We start from the raw sequence: 15906 nt of genomic DNA, 5'->3' as shown, positions 1-15906 counted from the left end.
GACACAATTATTAATTCAGCCTTGTATGTTCTTTTGATTTCAAACAGCAGGACGTTATATTATTATTATTTTTCTTGGTATTTAACTACTTGAACATGTGACTCTCCCACTCTCTCTCCCTCTCTCTCTCTCTGTTCCCTCTTGTTTGTGTTGTAGATATGCTCATTCATTCATTTATTTCTCTCTGTTTGTGCTTGTAGAACACTGCCAATGGCGCTCCCCCCGGATACTATGGGGCCATAGACATCCAGAATGCTGTAAGCAAGCTAATACACACAGAAACACACACACACACTCACTGAGTAAATATTCAAACCATCATACATAAATAAATAAAAACACTTAATTGACACAAAAATGTGATTTTCATTGGATTTTAACAAAAACATTTCCCTTGTCCTGCATTGCTATTCTTGTGTCCTCTAAATTAACTTATGTAAATGTTTAATGTGAAAATTAGTAGTTGTGTTTGCTTGCACCACTAAGCTCTTGTCTCACACGATTACACGTTTTTTTTCACATGAGTGTCAGCCCAACATTATGTGTTGGTGTGGAGCAGAATTACTGGAATTACTGAAATAAGTGTGTGTTCAGTTTAAAAAAATGTGTGTAACATTTCCACTGTGTTTCACCAGTAATGTTATAAAGAGACTATATTAACAGGTGAGAGGGTGACTGTTTTCCTTTTATATTTAAAAATTAAAACCAGACCCCCATTTAACGGTTATTTAAATTATATGATATACACTTGACCAAATGACACACTTTGATGACAATGACATTTATTTACTTTAGAAAGAAATCTAAATCTACAATGTTTTAGAAAGTTTGTCCAAAGTTAAACATTTTAGCAAAGGACAGAAGTTTATTATGTAAAGAGAAATTAAGGGTTTAAACCATTAAACTTCTGCTGATCAGCAGACTATTAATTATATTTAAATTACATGATTTAAACTTGATGAAATGACAAATCTGGATGAACTAAACTCAAAGTTATAAGTTTGATTAAAGGTAAAAGACGGATAATTAATATGCAAAGAGAAAACAGGTAATTGTTTGCCCTATTTCAACTGTATAATATTCCATGTATATCATCAGAATTTATTTCTTGTCTAATCCTTGATTGAAAATTTCAATTTTAATACATTTTAAAAATGTACCATGATAAGATTAGCAAAATCTTGAGTGTTGATTAATGAAATTTTAGTGTGTATCATTTAGCTGCTTTTTATCATAATATCTTATTTTAACTTTGTGTTGATTGAATTGTGCAAATTGATTTTTTTAAATGTCTAACTGGTCAGCTTTTTTTTTGCAGAATGTTCCCCGAGTTGATGCGGAGGGCTTCTGTATCAGACCAGAAGCAAATGAAAATGATATCCTTTTCTTTTGTCCTTTACTCACTCTAAGATTCAGTCCAGCTTCAATAATTAGTGCTGTTTGTTTTTTTCCGTTCACACCATCTGCAGCCTGAGGCCAGGACTTAACACAACTGGGCTGTAGTTGATCTCTCTCTTTCTGTCTCTTTTTTGCTGCTCTGCTGTTGTTGTCTCCTTAACCTTTTCCCTTCTCACAAGCCAAAGAGAATTCCTTCTATTCGTCCAGCGACTCAGAGGACGAAGACGAACCCAGGAAGTTCCACGTCGAGATCAAGCCCGTTCAGCCGAACAACGGCACGCACCAGAACCGAGCCACCATCGACGAGCTCAAAGCCTCCATTGGAAACATCATCCTGTCGCCCTCCACCTCGGTATGGCTTTCGTGGCATTTTAAATAGTAAAACTCCCAAATAAACCTGTTGCTGTGCTGCTCTGCTGCACCTCAAGTCTGCTCTGCCTGTCCAACACTAGAGGGCAACAGCAGAATATCTAACCTTTGTTAGCTTACATGGGAATTCCATTTATTCAGCTTAGCTATCCCCCCTGTAGATGTTTGCCATCAGTCACTCTTTCTTGGAGCTTATTTTATTTACAAAGGGGATACGTATGTGTTATGTCCAATTTATTTCACATGACAGATTGACTTCTGATCCAGTACGTTTCCTATTTGCACAGATTTCATGCTGTGTTTTTATCCACAGTTCAGTTTCATGGTGAATAACCTTGGGATCACAGTTTATTTTTAAAGAAAAAATATCAATAACTCTGGGTCAATAATTTTTCATTGAGGGGCTGATGTTGTTGGCCTTTACTGCAGACACATACAGCTCTCTTTGCAGGCGCTTGCAGGGGATGTTTTGTGAAACTACACGCACACACACACACACGGAGAGAGAGAGCCCAGTCTGATCCGTGACCTCAGTCATGGAGCCCTTCATTCAGCTCCTTGTCCCTCACCATCACTTCAATCTCTGAATCACTCTCCACTGCTCTATGAAAATAGCAACTGCCATTAAAATTTAAAGCCACACTACTGCTTGTGTGCAAACATGCACCGTGTGTGCACTGAGCGGTTGTTGTTGTTAATGGTGTTGTGGAGTGGCTGAGGGGGCACGCTCAGTGTCGTGAATGGGGTCTAGTGGGTTTCACCCGTCGCACTCCCCGGCTGCACATTAAACGAATGTCACGGCATCTTCCTCCCTCTCCCTCCGCCTCTCCCTCTGCTCTCACCACCATTCCTCCTCACTGTTTGTGTTGAACCTCACTCTTTCTTTCCCTTGTCTCTTTTTTTGCTTTCACTCTTTGGTTTTTATTGGATCCCACTTCTTCTGGACAGGACTCTGTTGTGGTTATTTATGAATACTTTATAGGCCTTTTTTTAATGTTTTCTTTTTTCCACCCTTGGAATTAATGGTAACGCTACGTTACAAGTTTATAGAGGATGTTTTTTCTTCCATTTAAGACTCAGGAGGAAAGATGTTCCCTTTAAACATTAGACTTTGTTTCTTGCAGTTTGGTTTTGGTTGTTGTCGTGACTCAAACCCGCAATTACTTTCTCATCCTTAAAGTACAAAAAACAAAAAAAACATAAACCGCTGTTTGTGTGTTTGACTTATTTTCAACTAAATACCAAAACGAATCATTACATAGCATTTAATTTCCTCTCTGTCTGCTCAGATGTATTTTCTGCACCCTTCCCCTGCTTTATATGTATCCCAAAAGTTCTCAATTAGATTTTTTCGAGCATACATCCAAGGTGATGACGAATGTTGCATCATCTGGTGTGAATTACTGAGAGATTTTCTTTTTTTTCCCTCAGTGCTCATTTTTCTGTCTTTTTCATTTCTTCTCCTGTTTGGTTCTCCCTCCACGGTGTTCCCTTTATTGAAATAGCAATGGAAGTCGTGTGTGTGTGTGGCCAGCAAGAGCCGTAATTGAACCCATTTGCCGCTTAGCGCCTGTGGGACTAAACCCTGGCCTCACAGCTCTACGGTGGTTAAACGCTTTTGCTATGTTCCTTAAACCCATTTTGTTTCTTTTTCTCCCCTCCTCCCTTGACAATCCCCCTAACCATTCTCCTTGTACGAAAACCTTCTTTATTGAAATTGATGCTCTGAGTTTCCATTGGGGTTGGTGGCCCCCAAGAGCATATCTCACATATCTTGTGTTACGCAGCGTGACATGGCAGATTTACGTCCCCTGCAAAAAAAAAGGCTCTGGGAAGTTGGTGAAGTTTTGGGGGCACGCGCTGTTTTGTCCTTGACTGATTGTCGTATGGGCGTAGATGCACAGTTTTGCGCCGCTGATTTCTTTACCCTACGTTTAACGTCTGGTATGTGTGAGTCGGGAGTAGTCCTGTGATTTACTGTCTCTAACTCTGAAGTGGAAAATGCCCTCGGCCCCTGGGAATAATCAATAATATAGTTTTCATTCCCAAAAGTTGCGAATGTTGAAGTGAAGCAGAGAAAAACAGGATGACCTGTAGAATTCTATCTTTATTAACAGCGTGTCGGACAGTTTTAATGTGTCCTACATGGGGACTGATAATTTCTGTCTTGTCAGTCTTTTTTGTTTTGTTCGGGGAAAAAATGAGCCAAGTTTTGGAAAGCACAGATGAAAATTTGCGGTGGGTCTCATGCGTCTTTGATTAATTACTCTTTTTTTGTTTTGTTTTCAGGGACAGATGCGGAGGAACCAGTCCAGTGAGTATTTTCTCAGTCTGACCTCTCTGTATCTCTGTGTTGCTGGATGACTGTAAAGGAAGGAGAGGGGGAGGTCAGCTACGTTTTTCTTGGCCTGGGATGTTTTTAAAGAGGTTGTCTTTAAAAAGGAAAATCCAGAAACTTAGCCAAAATCAACATATCCCTAGAAAAAGTCAATAACTGTTCCTTTCTGTAAATGTGAGCTTCAGGGTTATTTCCCCTCCCCTGTTACAAATACCATTAATTGCATCATTAGCTGTTTGTGTGTATGTGAGATTTCTTTTTATTTATCTTCTCCAAACTGTTTGGTCTGTCATGTTATGTTTCAAGCTCCATGTTGTCGTATTGCACAATTGAAAAAGCATAAAATCCTTGACTATAAATCCAGAAAATATTCTTATTTTTTATTTTATGAGCTGAAACGCTCTTTCTTTTCTTTTTGTTCCAAACATTCAGATTCAGCCTTTGCATGACCATCTATAAATGATATTTGTAATCACATTATGCTGCTGAAACACTCTCAAAGTCAAATTTACACAAGGTAATGGCACTGATAGATGTACTGTACATATGCTTAGGGATCACAGGAGTTTCTACATTAAGCACTAAGGCTCAGGGTCGTGGTGAGTATGTGTTCGCTGCAGTAGTTGCCCTTCAACCCTGCCTTCCCCTCCTCTGTATCTGCCACAGCTCTCATCTCTGTCCCCTCATAGGAGCCTTCACACACAGCTGAGGCAGCTGACACCAGCTAACACCACTGACACTGTGTTCTCTCACTGTCTTATTGTGAAGAATTTTACTGACACATACAGTTATAAATTTAGGTCCTTTCAGTCGCATCCTCTTACCTCTGGTGCTTCAGTTCTGCTTGTGTGACTCTTAGCAGGTTCTTGTAACACTTTAGACAGGGGCACAGAATAACAAAGCAACGCCTGATTTTATTTTTAGTTGCGAAATCACTCCTCCCCCTGTTGTAAAGTGTTACCACCACATCAAAAAACACATTAGCGGGTTGTGTTAATGCTTTTGCAGTGAGGTTTTACTTTATAAGGCATAAATAAGAAATGTAATCTATCTAAAGTCAATCTTACTGCAAATATATTTCTATGATTTTTCGTAGCAGATGGTGGTTCAGTCAAAACCTCAGTTGGGTTTCTGGTTTAAGGTGTGATGTACTTTTTGGCAAATGTCTTTGAATACAAGGTGGTGAAAATCTCCCATGTTGGTATTTTATTTTTGTTTTTTCCTCGCTGTGAAAGTGTATTTGCTGTCATCGCTCTGTGCAGGTCTGTGGGTATGAGTTTGTGTTTGTTTTGCCCTTGCTGCAGGTGATGAGCTGGCAAAACCCCGAGTGCAAACACCGTATGAGTGAGTATTAAAGGAAAACATCACAACTTTCTTTTTTAACTCATGTCTGTTTAATTGTCAGTGTGCTCATAGGTGCTGCTTTTTGAATGTTTACCTCATCTGTGCACTTGAAATAGTCTTCATTCATTTAACTATCAGAACTAAGATGTTATCATGATAATCTGTAGAATCTGCACCCTTCTGTTCATTTAAAGATGTTTTTGTCAGCCCTATTATTCAAAGCAAGTAATACATGAATTTGAAATCCTTAATTACACCAGTGTGCCATCTCTTTTCCATGAATCTGGGAACATGACGCTGTGATATTGTTGCACAAGCACAGGTGCACGGAGCCGCTGTTTTAACAGAGCAGACATTGTTATTTAATGGAATATAAAATAAAGATACTGTGTGAAAAACAGGACCGTGAGAGATCTTGCAACACCCGTGGTGCACTTTTCCCATTTCACGCTACCTTGCTTGTATTTGGAGCCTTTAGCAAACGCTGCCTATATCGCAGGCTGGTGAGGTGAACAGCTAGATGTGACAGCTTGAAGCAGTTTTGCTGGTGAAGTCACAAATTAAAATTTTTGTGCTTTTCACTATAAGTAGGAAGGCGAGTGCATTTATGTAGTTGTCTAACATTTCCACTCTGCTTTGCGGAGTTACTAAGACTACTCTTACGATCAAATCGTCAATCACTGATCTCCAGTTCCACGGTTTGATGATAGAAAGAAAAGCCCTCTTGAAAATGAAAAAGGTTTGTTTTGACTCACTCTCTCCTCTGTCAGACTGAGCAACAACGACCTTCTGTCTCTGGACCCGTTCAGCCCGACTCCAGCAGCAGGCTCCTCCTCCTCTGTGTCCTCATCAGCAGGTACCATCACTTTGTTTTATCTGCATCTCTGTGCTCATATTGGATGATGCCTTTAATCTTTGCTCTGTAACAGAATCCCCCAAACAAAACATGAACATCCAAGAGCTCACTTGAATTTCGGTCCCGTGAGATTTAAGGCCGGTCACAAAATTATTTCAACTCAATCTGATTTTACGTTTGGCATAACGAGTTTTCCACAAAACAACAGAATAATCTTCTGACAGACAAATGCCCTGAAATAAAGACCGTGGTCAGTGATTAATTCCGAATGTTTTCTGTTGCCTGCTCTCACGTGTAGCCCGTTGAAAACTTTTAATGTGAAACAGCACTATAGCAGCAAATGTTTGGTTTGCAGTGGCGGTGAATGAAAACCGTTATGATACGGTCTAAAAATATTGAGGCTGTTACCAGTGAGATTCAATTGCATTGGATTACATGCATCCATCATTATCTGTGAAACGTTTGTGCTTAGATAGACAATCTAAAACAAGCACCAAAGGAATGGAAATACATAGAGAGGCTGAACAACTTTAAATAATCAGAAATTGAGGGTTGATTGCAGTGAAAGTCTGAAGAATTATGACTTAAAGGAGCAACCAAGTACACACTGTTTTTACTCACTCAGTTAAAGGTCCAGTGTGTAAGATTTAGGTGAAAGGGATCTATTGGCAGAAATTGCATGTAAATAATCCTCATGATGTTTTCACTAGTTTGTTTCATCTACATTGTATGAATTGTAGTTTTCTTTACCACAGAAAAGTCCCTTTATGTTTAAATACTTTATATTTACATCGAGGGGGTCCTCTCTACGGAGGCCGCCATGTTTTTGACATTAGTCCAGACTGGACAAACTAAACAACTTTTGAGTTTTTATGACAGCTGAAGTTCACCACAAGTTATTTGTCATGTTTGGAAGGAGAAGGTGAGATGAGGGGGTGTTCATCTGCAACATGCAATTTAAACACTACATATCACAAAATTCTCCACACTGTACCTTTAAGGCAGTGATCCAGTCTGTTGATCTCACCAACTCTCTGTGTAGTCACTATGTTGCCTCCCTCTCATTCTTTTTCCAAGCTACTCAATTGGAAGCTTTTCCTCCCAGATAAAAGAACTGAACCAGAATATTGAACCTCAGGGAATTAAACTAGCAGGATTATTCTATCAGTGTTTTGAGGTCATTTCCCCAGTTTGGGCTGTTTCTTGTCTCTGTTTTTTCTTCAAAATCTCCCTTCAGTGTTTGCATTCTCGTTTCTCTAAGCATTTAACTCTCGAGGTTTTCAGTGCACAAAAAGTGTGATGGTGTGACTCTCATGGCTTTACGTGCATGACACCAGTGTTTAAACAGAGTGACATTAGCGCTGACCCATTGCCTAGGCTAAGGGTAATCCACAGTTAATTGGCACCTAGTGGAGGTCAGCGGGTCGGCTGTAAAGCCCATTGGCACGTATGTTGTCAAACATTGTCTTGTTGCTGTCAAAGGTTGTGACTTAGAAGTCAAAAGAGCATCAAAAAGTGCCCCTAATAAGATGCGGTGATGGGAATTAAGGCCCCGCGTACAGCCTGTTAAATCTCTGTGTACAGTGGAGCAGTATTACCAGCTCCAAACACACACATGACACATTAAACACATCTAGTCTGTCAGGATTTACACAGATTAAACTCTGAGGCAGAGATTAAAAAAGATTTATTTCTATTATTTTATGCCACATATTGTATCTGTTTATACTGTGTTCACTTATTTTTTTCTCTGTACATTTTATGTTTCTGTTTGACATTTTTTTAACTTTGCTTTTTGTTTTATCTGAATTTAAATCATTTGATGTTGATTTTTTATAGTTTGATGTATTCATTTTAACCTCTCTTGTTAGACCTTGGCTCTGTTTTCCTTTCAATCTCTCCATCTCCATCTTTTCTGATGAATGATTCCGACGTCTTTCTGCCAGAGGCATCAGGTAAAATCTGTGTGCCCCAATAATTTAAAAATGAAACCTTGTGTGAAGAACTCGAAGCATTCATCAGCTGCTGTTTTGCAAAGTATTCATGTTCAATTTTTGTTTCTCCTTGTGTAAACCTTTTAGTATTTTGTGCTTCAGATGCATGTGTTTTAAGCTCATTGTGAGCTGCAGTAGATTCATGTACTCCTCTATGTCACAACAAAAAATATGCTGTAATTATAGGAAATTAAATAACTGTTCTTACTTTGGGATTTTTGTATTGGTTTTTCTAATTTCCACCAGCTGTAATATAATAGCTTAGATCAAATTACTATATAGCTTTGAAGCTATAAAACATAACCACTCACAATGTGTCTAAAACAATTAAATAGGTTGAAAAACACATCATAAACACTCAGAAAAGACAAAAACATCATTATAACTTAGTACAATCACAAACACTACCGCAGAGGTGGTTCATATTTGGTTGAATGCCAAAAGGTTATATATTGTCAGCTATAAGAAGTTCTGGTTATCTTTAAGGAAGTGTGTTTTTAAAGCAACATGAGGAAACAATACGAGATCCCAGCAGGACAGAACATCAGAGTTTATGTTGCTGCTTCATTAGTATGAGACTAAACAGCGGAATGATTTCATCTGTCAGGCAGAACAGACAGGAGACAGTTTGACTCAAAGATTTGCTGCTTTATGACTTCATGTCTCAAGGGTTGCTCTCTATACTCTGCTTTGCTTTTGTCATGTTTATCGCCTCTGTCAATCGCGTCACCTCCTTCAGTTGAGACGGTGCCACAACGGGAGCGCTCCCCTCCGCTGGCAGAGAGCCAGCAATCCAAAGATGTCTCCTCTTTCTCCTCATCCACATCCTCTCCGTGGGACTCACCAGAAAACGCCTTCCAAGCATGCAACCCCGTACCGGCGCGTGCCCAGAGCGCCCCCATCACCCTGCCGACTGAGACGATCGACCCCATCAGGAGCCCGGTCGCTGCCAGCCCTCCAAAGAGCGTTGACGCCTTTTCCTCTGTGTCCTGGTCCCAGAGCCAGTGGATCGCTTTCAGTGATATCTTCGCTCCACCTCGCCGCCAGGGATCAGGGCCGTGTGTGAAGGAGCTCCAGAGGCCTCAACCGGGCTCTGGCAGGTCGAGTCGCTTCCTCTCTGATGACTCTGCTGATACCTACTGCAAAGCACCGGGCAGCAGAGAGGACAACAACTCCTGCTTCCCGGATGTCTTCACGGGGATTACAGATAGGGCGATGGGTGCAGCTCCACCAAGCAAAGTCTTCAATGGTAACATATACTAATGTCAGAGACGTGTGTTTCATGCCTGAGGTTGGAGTTTGAACTGAATATTTTATATTTTAATTTGCTTTTGCTTTGATTGTTATTATTTGTTTTATTTTTACTATTTGTTTTGGGTTTTTTTGCATTCATTTCCTGTTTGAATGTTTTTTGTTGTATTTTTCTTTATTAAATTTTACGGACATGTGTTCCCACTCACTGCCTGGTTTGCAAAATGTTTGTCTGTTATTTTATTTTTGTGAAATTTATTTTGGAATGTGTTTCTGTTTCCTGTTTTTTTAATGCTTTTTCTGTTAAGATTTACAAACAAGAGGTTTATGGATGATGCATGATGGTTTTGGCATCTGCTTGAGTGAACCCCAGTTGTATACGTCATGTGAGTAATGATTTTCTTTTCCTGTTAATCTGTCACTAACAAGTGAGACCTTGTTTACCTGTGCAGTGCCATTACCGAATCGACCCACTACCCCGCTGACTGCTGGAGCCCTGGTGCCCCCACCACGACCCTCCTCCAGGCCCAAACTCCCCACTGGAAAACTCACAGGAATCAATGAGATCGTGAGTGACTATAACTTCCCTTCATGAGCAACACATGTGCTGTTAACATTAAATTCTAACATTGCAATACCATCCTATATCCCTGACTCCCCTTGCGCAGGTACGACCGTTCAGCCCACCGAAAACGTCCGACGCCAGTCCTCCTCCCGCTGCACCACTCGCCCGGGCAGAGAGTTCCTCCTCCTTGTCCTCGAATGCCTCTCTCAGCGCCGGCAACACCCCCACCGTTGGTAAGCATCCTCAGCATCCTCTCTGTATCTATACCTTTTCTATACACACACGTACGTTTTTCTATTTATCATCTTTTTCCTCAGCTCCCCACCAGTGTTCCACATGCCTTTGTCTCTGTACCATAATGTCCTGTTTTCTTCTCCTCCTTGCTTCACTCCTCTCCTTACAGGAGCTGAGCACACCTTTGCTCACCCCCTCTCCTCCCCAGAGCCAGAGCTGCTCTCCCTTTCTCCTTTTTTTCTACTAAGCCAAAGTGAGTCTGCCTTTCCAAAGTCTGCTTTCCCTAAGAGACGCTCCTTTCCACGGTGCTGACAGTCATCATCTCTGCTCTGCATACATTTCACTGATTTTATGAATGCCCGTCAGCTCTTTGTTCATCTCTGTGCAAATCACATCCGCCTTGTCAGCTTAGGAGTCACCTGCCACCACCACACATTTAGGGAGAGGCTTACAACAGCGCTCAGCATCATCTCTCCTCACATTTGTGCTCTCTGGGTTTGTTTATCTCCTTTCCCCTTTACGCCTTTTAATTTGGCGTAAAGAGGATGATGTGTTCATAGCGAAGCTGCCTACCTTTGAGAAGCGCTGTGAAACACCAGCAGGTATGGTTGAAGTTCATACAAGAGAACTCTCCTCTGTATTTAACCAAAACTAACACCAGTGTGTTGAATGGACTGGATCGACGACTAGACAGTTTTTTTTGCTTTGCCGTGATTGCATTTATCTGCCCTCATGTTTCTTACATTTGTGTTTCTATAAAAAGCTTCTAACATTATAAAGAGTTGTTGAGTTGTTAAAATAATGAATGATACAACTGCTACATCTTTTCTTAATTTAAGTTTTCAGTCGCTGTCTGAGGTCATTCTGACTGTCTAATAGAATTTAATTTTGACTAAAGCAGCTGTAGCACGAACTGCTCTCAAACCGTGTCGTATTTCTGTTTATTTGAAAAATAACAGAATGTACTGATTTGCACTGTATGAATGACTGACCGCACAAGATGTAATAATACAAATATTCTTAATTATATAATGCATCATTGCATGATCAAACCTTCCTAATTCTGATGTGAGCTTTGGAGCCCGATTTTATGAAAGTCTGAACTGCAGCTGAGTCAACAGGCCTGAATCTCTGTGCCTTTCTCTTTCTCAGGGACGTCTCGCGGTCCCAGCCCTGTGACCCTGGCATCCCAAGATGCTTTGCCCATTGCCGTGGCCTTCACAGAGTCGGTTAATGCTTACTTCAAAGGAGCTGATCCTTCTAAGTGAGTCTCACATGACCTCCTACCGCTCAAAGGACCCGACGTGGACCTGCACGCATACACATTTTTGTCCATATTTGAACTTAAACAATAACACACATGACGCTATAAGTTATACCGTACATTACGTGGTGTTGTGCTTCATGGTCCCTTGCCAATGTACACTTTACTCAGTAGATCTTTGGCTGCCAATTTTGCAGAGTGTATCTCCCCCTCGCTCTGCATGTGTGGAATGTTTTGCGTTAGTCCGACACCATTCTTTCAGAGTGGATAACCTACATGGGGCAGATTATAGTCTGGGGCAGAGAAAACATACAGCCTTTTATTAGTTAACTGCTGTTAAATTGCCGCTGTGCAAAAAAGCTTATTTTTGCAGGGATTAGCAAATGGAACATTTCATAAGCAATGCAGCAGAGACGCGGTGCAGGGTTGAGACACGCTGTGGGTCGTTAACCACCGCAGCCAAGGACGGACCCCAAATGAAGGAAGACTCTTCTCGTCCCAGAAGTTATTTTGAAACTTGATCAATATTAGTCTATAGAGGCAGACAGATAAACATTAAGACTTACAAATGTGGACATGTGCTAAACCCTAAAGCTAATGTGTTGATCCAGAAGTCCACAACAGGCTGGATGTCTACTTTATACAGGCCTTGGATAGAACTTTATATAAAGAGCGGATTAACAGGCTAAAGTACGATTCATAATAAGACCAAATCTGTCAAGTATGACTTTATATTCAGTTAGAGTGATGAAAAGAAAAGTAGAGAAAAAAATGAAGTCATTTTGATGAAAGATTAATTGTTCAAGTCTTTAAAAAATGCCAAACATTCTTTAGATTCTGATTCTCAAGTAGAGGATTTTATGCTTTTTTCTATTTCCTTTTTTTTCAAATGCTTATTGACTACTTTATGTCTTTTGGGCTGTTGGTCAGACAGAGCATGTGATTTAAGGACATAGCACTAGACCCCAGGAAGTTTTAATGGATACTATGTCCGTGAAGATTCTTAGTCATCCAGATCAATCATCTAAACATCCACACCTCGACACAGAGCACCCCACACACCCACACACCCCACACCCACACACCCCACACCTAACAACCTGCCTGTTAAACGACACAACACAGGTACAGACCCACAGGGGTTAAATACCTGAAACCTCCCATGAGTCACAGAACTGAAGTAGCCTTTTAGATGAGAGGTGACGTCTTCAAGAAACACAAGCAAATCCAGTTGCTTACAAACACATGTACAACTTCTGAAGTTTGATTAACTAATAGAGTATTTGAAACAAAAAAATGCTGGTTGATTTGTGATGAAAATAATCATTTGGAGCCCTTCTCCCTCATGTTGTCCGACCATCCGTCTGTTATCTACACCACTTATCCTTTGAGGGTCAGGGGGGGCTGAAGCCAATTCCAGTTGACATTGGGCGGGATGCAGGTTACACCCTGGACAGGTCACCACTGTATCGCAGGGTTGACATTTATACACAAACAACAATTCACACCTACAGCATACTGTGGGATGAAGCCAGAGTACCTGGATAAAATCCACGCAGACATGGGGAGAACAAGCTAACTCCTTACAGAAAGACCCCGCCACTGCCCTGCCCCATGTCATCTATGAAGTAGCTCATATTCATATGTCTGAACTCCACAGGTGCATTGTGAAGATCACGGGAGACATGACTCTGTCGTTCCCCATGGGCATCATCAAGGTGTTCACCTCCAACCCCTCCCCGGCCGTCCTCACCTTCAAACTGAAGAACATCAGCAGGCTGGAGCAGATCCTACCCAACCAGCAGCTCTTATACAGGTGAGGAGTCCGGTGAAGACGAACACACAAATACAAACAGGCGCGTGTGCGTTGCATGTAAAGACACTCGCGGAGTTGATGAGTTGATAACTCGTTTGAGTTGCGGTTGAGTCAAAGGGGTTTGGCCCCGATGATACGAGTGAGAATGGAGGAAATGTAGTCTGCGTCAGCGAGAGGAAATTCAATTAGTAATCTGACATAAGCCTATCATTAAGTTGTCAGGAAAGTATTTTCCACCAGACTTTAACAGCCAGGTTCTCAACAGCTCATGTCTTTTCTGAAATACTTTGCGCCCTAAAATAGGAAAGAACAGCAAACTTTATATAACAGCTGCTTCTTTATGTTTTCTCTCACCTCTTTAGTCTCAGTCGAAGAGGTTTTGTGTGTGTTTTACCTCACATGAAGTGGAGTTTCAACGTGCCATTAAATTTGTCAGTTCTATTTTCAAAGCAAAGACTTTGTGACCAGTTCATTTGTGAAATGACAATGTTTTCTGTTTCTTTTTACATTTCTCGCTCTGGTTCCCTCACGACCACATGGCTGGCCTAATTGAATTCATGATTTAGTAGCTGCTTGGATATAACAGGGTCATTTTTTCCAAGCTATTGGAGCTTTACGCACAAAGCCAAGAAGAGCAATGAATAATTGAGTCTCTGATAATTCCTGTGTGTGTGTGTGTGTGTCTTTCTTTACCGTTTGTCTTTCATCCAGTGATCCTTCCCAAAGTGACTCAAATTCCAAGGACTTCTGGTTCAACATGCAAGCGCTGACGTCCTACCTCAGAAAAGCCTCTGATCAGAATCCCTCAGCTTCCTACTACAATGTGGACATCCTAAAATACCAGGTCTGTCAGCCAGCGTCGAGGCAGGAGCGTAATCCAGATAAAATAAATGTGGTTGAAGAATGCTGTCTGAAAACACATTTTCCCCCAAAGTGCTTCACACTTCAAACGAGCCTGAGAAAAAAGCAAGGGAGGGAGAAATATAGATTAAGAAGAATGTTTTTTTAAATTTGAAATAGCTTCGATAGTTAAAGACAAATGATTTCACAGGATTGTCATAAAGAGAAGTGGTTGTATTTGATTTAGTCAGAATGACCTGCATGTATGAAGCTGATCACCAAAATCTTTTACATTTGCATCATATACATTTATAGTTTTTAATTTCAAGTTCCTAAGGTCACTTAGTCAGCTACTGCTGCAGTCCTAGAGCAGGTTGAGGTTAAATATCTTCACCTGGTTTGACCACACTGTCACTTGATCTTGTTCTTGGTCCTGGTTTCTTTTTATTGAAATGAGTTTCGCTTTGGTTCTGTTGTCGGCACATGGACCCACTTCATTTGTGTCAAAACATTGAGATTAACGCTGCATGGTTTTATAGGTTCATTGTGGGAGGGGATATTAACAGAAATCACTGTTAATTGTTCAAAATGCTGCTACTGACTGTTCTATCATTCACTGTGCTGCTGTGTTCAGGTGTTGTCTGATGGGATCCATTCCACGCCTCTAAACATGGCTGTGTACTGGAAGTGTACAGACAGTACAACAGACCTGAGGGTAGACTACCGCTATAACCCAGATTCCATGGCCTCTCCTGGGCATCTCACCAACGTACAGATCTTAGTGCCTGTTGACGGAGGTGTCACCAACATGCAGTCTCTGCCGAACTCCATATGGTGAGATGTGTATCAGCTGGAGCACAACATGTGTGATGCAGCTTAGTTAAACAGAAGCAGCTTCAAGGAGACATATTCAGGTTCATCATTTTTAATTTGGGTTTACATGATCTCCCTTTTCTGCTGCTCCTCTTTTCAGCCTCTGTCTGAAACACTTAGTTTAAGCTCCTGTCTCTTTAAGACCCCCCTCCTGATAATGCAGATGATGCCGCCCGTGTGCACCGGGCGTAAGACCAGCTGCTTAACGTGCATTATGCAAATGTGGGGCATTGTGATGTCATGTGACATCATTACACCCCGGAAGAATGGGTGGAACTACTGATGAGGTGTTTCAGGAATTGTTTTTCTAGCGGACTTTGTTTTTCTTTTACTTTTGAGAACATCCACGAAAAAACTGTAACACATCATCAAAAACTGAAAAAGTATGTCTCTGCTCTAACTTTAGGAATTCCGAGCAGAATAAGTGTTTGTGGAAGCTGACTGACATCTCAGAAAAGTCTGAAAATGAAGGTATGAAATCTTTTGAATTTTCCACTCTTCCAAATTTGTTTACCAGAATCCTTGATTGTGGATTTTGTGGTACAGCACTGAACCAGTCGCTGGAGTTTGAATGTATTTGTGTGTTTGACCCCAGGTGCTGGATCTCTGAGGGCCAAGTTCGAGCTGTCAAGTGGTCCGTCAAACCCCTCGACCATGGCAGTGCAGTTTATGAATGAGGGGAGCACCCTGTCCGGGGTGGACATGGAGCTACTGGGACCTGGATACAGACTTTCTCTCAGCAAGAAGAGATTTGCCACAGGTAT

General features: G+C 41.1%; 1 protein-coding gene across 11 annotated transcripts in view; it reads left to right on the top strand.

The window, feature by feature from the left end:
* The window catches only part of fcho2 (FCH and mu domain containing endocytic adaptor 2), a 43152-nt gene that overhangs the window by 24579 nt on the left and 2667 nt on the right, over nucleotides 1-15906 (top strand). The window contains exons 12-30 of one of the 11 annotated variants that reach the window (XM_069514349.1): nucleotides 201-257; nucleotides 1319-1377; nucleotides 1576-1750; nucleotides 4057-4081; nucleotides 4660-4704; nucleotides 5410-5449; nucleotides 6220-6305; nucleotides 8177-8260; nucleotides 9039-9548; nucleotides 10003-10118; nucleotides 10219-10348; nucleotides 10519-10602; nucleotides 10892-10951; nucleotides 11502-11613; nucleotides 13274-13429; nucleotides 14141-14273; nucleotides 14904-15103; nucleotides 15549-15613; nucleotides 15738-15902. In XM_069514349.1, the coding sequence (XP_069370450.1) occupies nucleotides 201-257; nucleotides 1319-1377; nucleotides 1576-1750; nucleotides 4057-4081; nucleotides 4660-4704; nucleotides 5410-5449; nucleotides 6220-6305; nucleotides 8177-8260; nucleotides 9039-9548; nucleotides 10003-10118; nucleotides 10219-10348; nucleotides 10519-10602; nucleotides 10892-10951; nucleotides 11502-11613; nucleotides 13274-13429; nucleotides 14141-14273; nucleotides 14904-15103; nucleotides 15549-15613; nucleotides 15738-15902 (2302 nt within the window). The remainder of the gene's footprint in view (nucleotides 1-200; nucleotides 258-1318; nucleotides 1378-1575; nucleotides 1751-4056; nucleotides 4082-4659; nucleotides 4705-5409; nucleotides 5450-6219; nucleotides 6306-8176; nucleotides 8261-9038; nucleotides 9549-10002; nucleotides 10119-10218; nucleotides 10349-10518; nucleotides 10603-10891; nucleotides 10952-11501; nucleotides 11614-13273; nucleotides 13430-14140; nucleotides 14274-14903; nucleotides 15104-15548; nucleotides 15614-15737; nucleotides 15903-15906) is intronic. The other 10 variants (XM_069514350.1, XM_069514351.1, XM_069514352.1 and 7 more) reach the window with 10 other exon arrangements.

The sequence above is a fragment of the Paralichthys olivaceus genome, chromosome 18, assembly GCF_024713975.1.
Source record: "Paralichthys olivaceus isolate ysfri-2021 chromosome 18, ASM2471397v2, whole genome shotgun sequence".
In the NCBI taxonomy this organism is placed as follows: domain Eukaryota; kingdom Metazoa; phylum Chordata; class Actinopteri; order Pleuronectiformes; family Paralichthyidae; genus Paralichthys; species Paralichthys olivaceus.
This window is presented reverse-complemented; position numbering and strand designations above follow the sequence as displayed.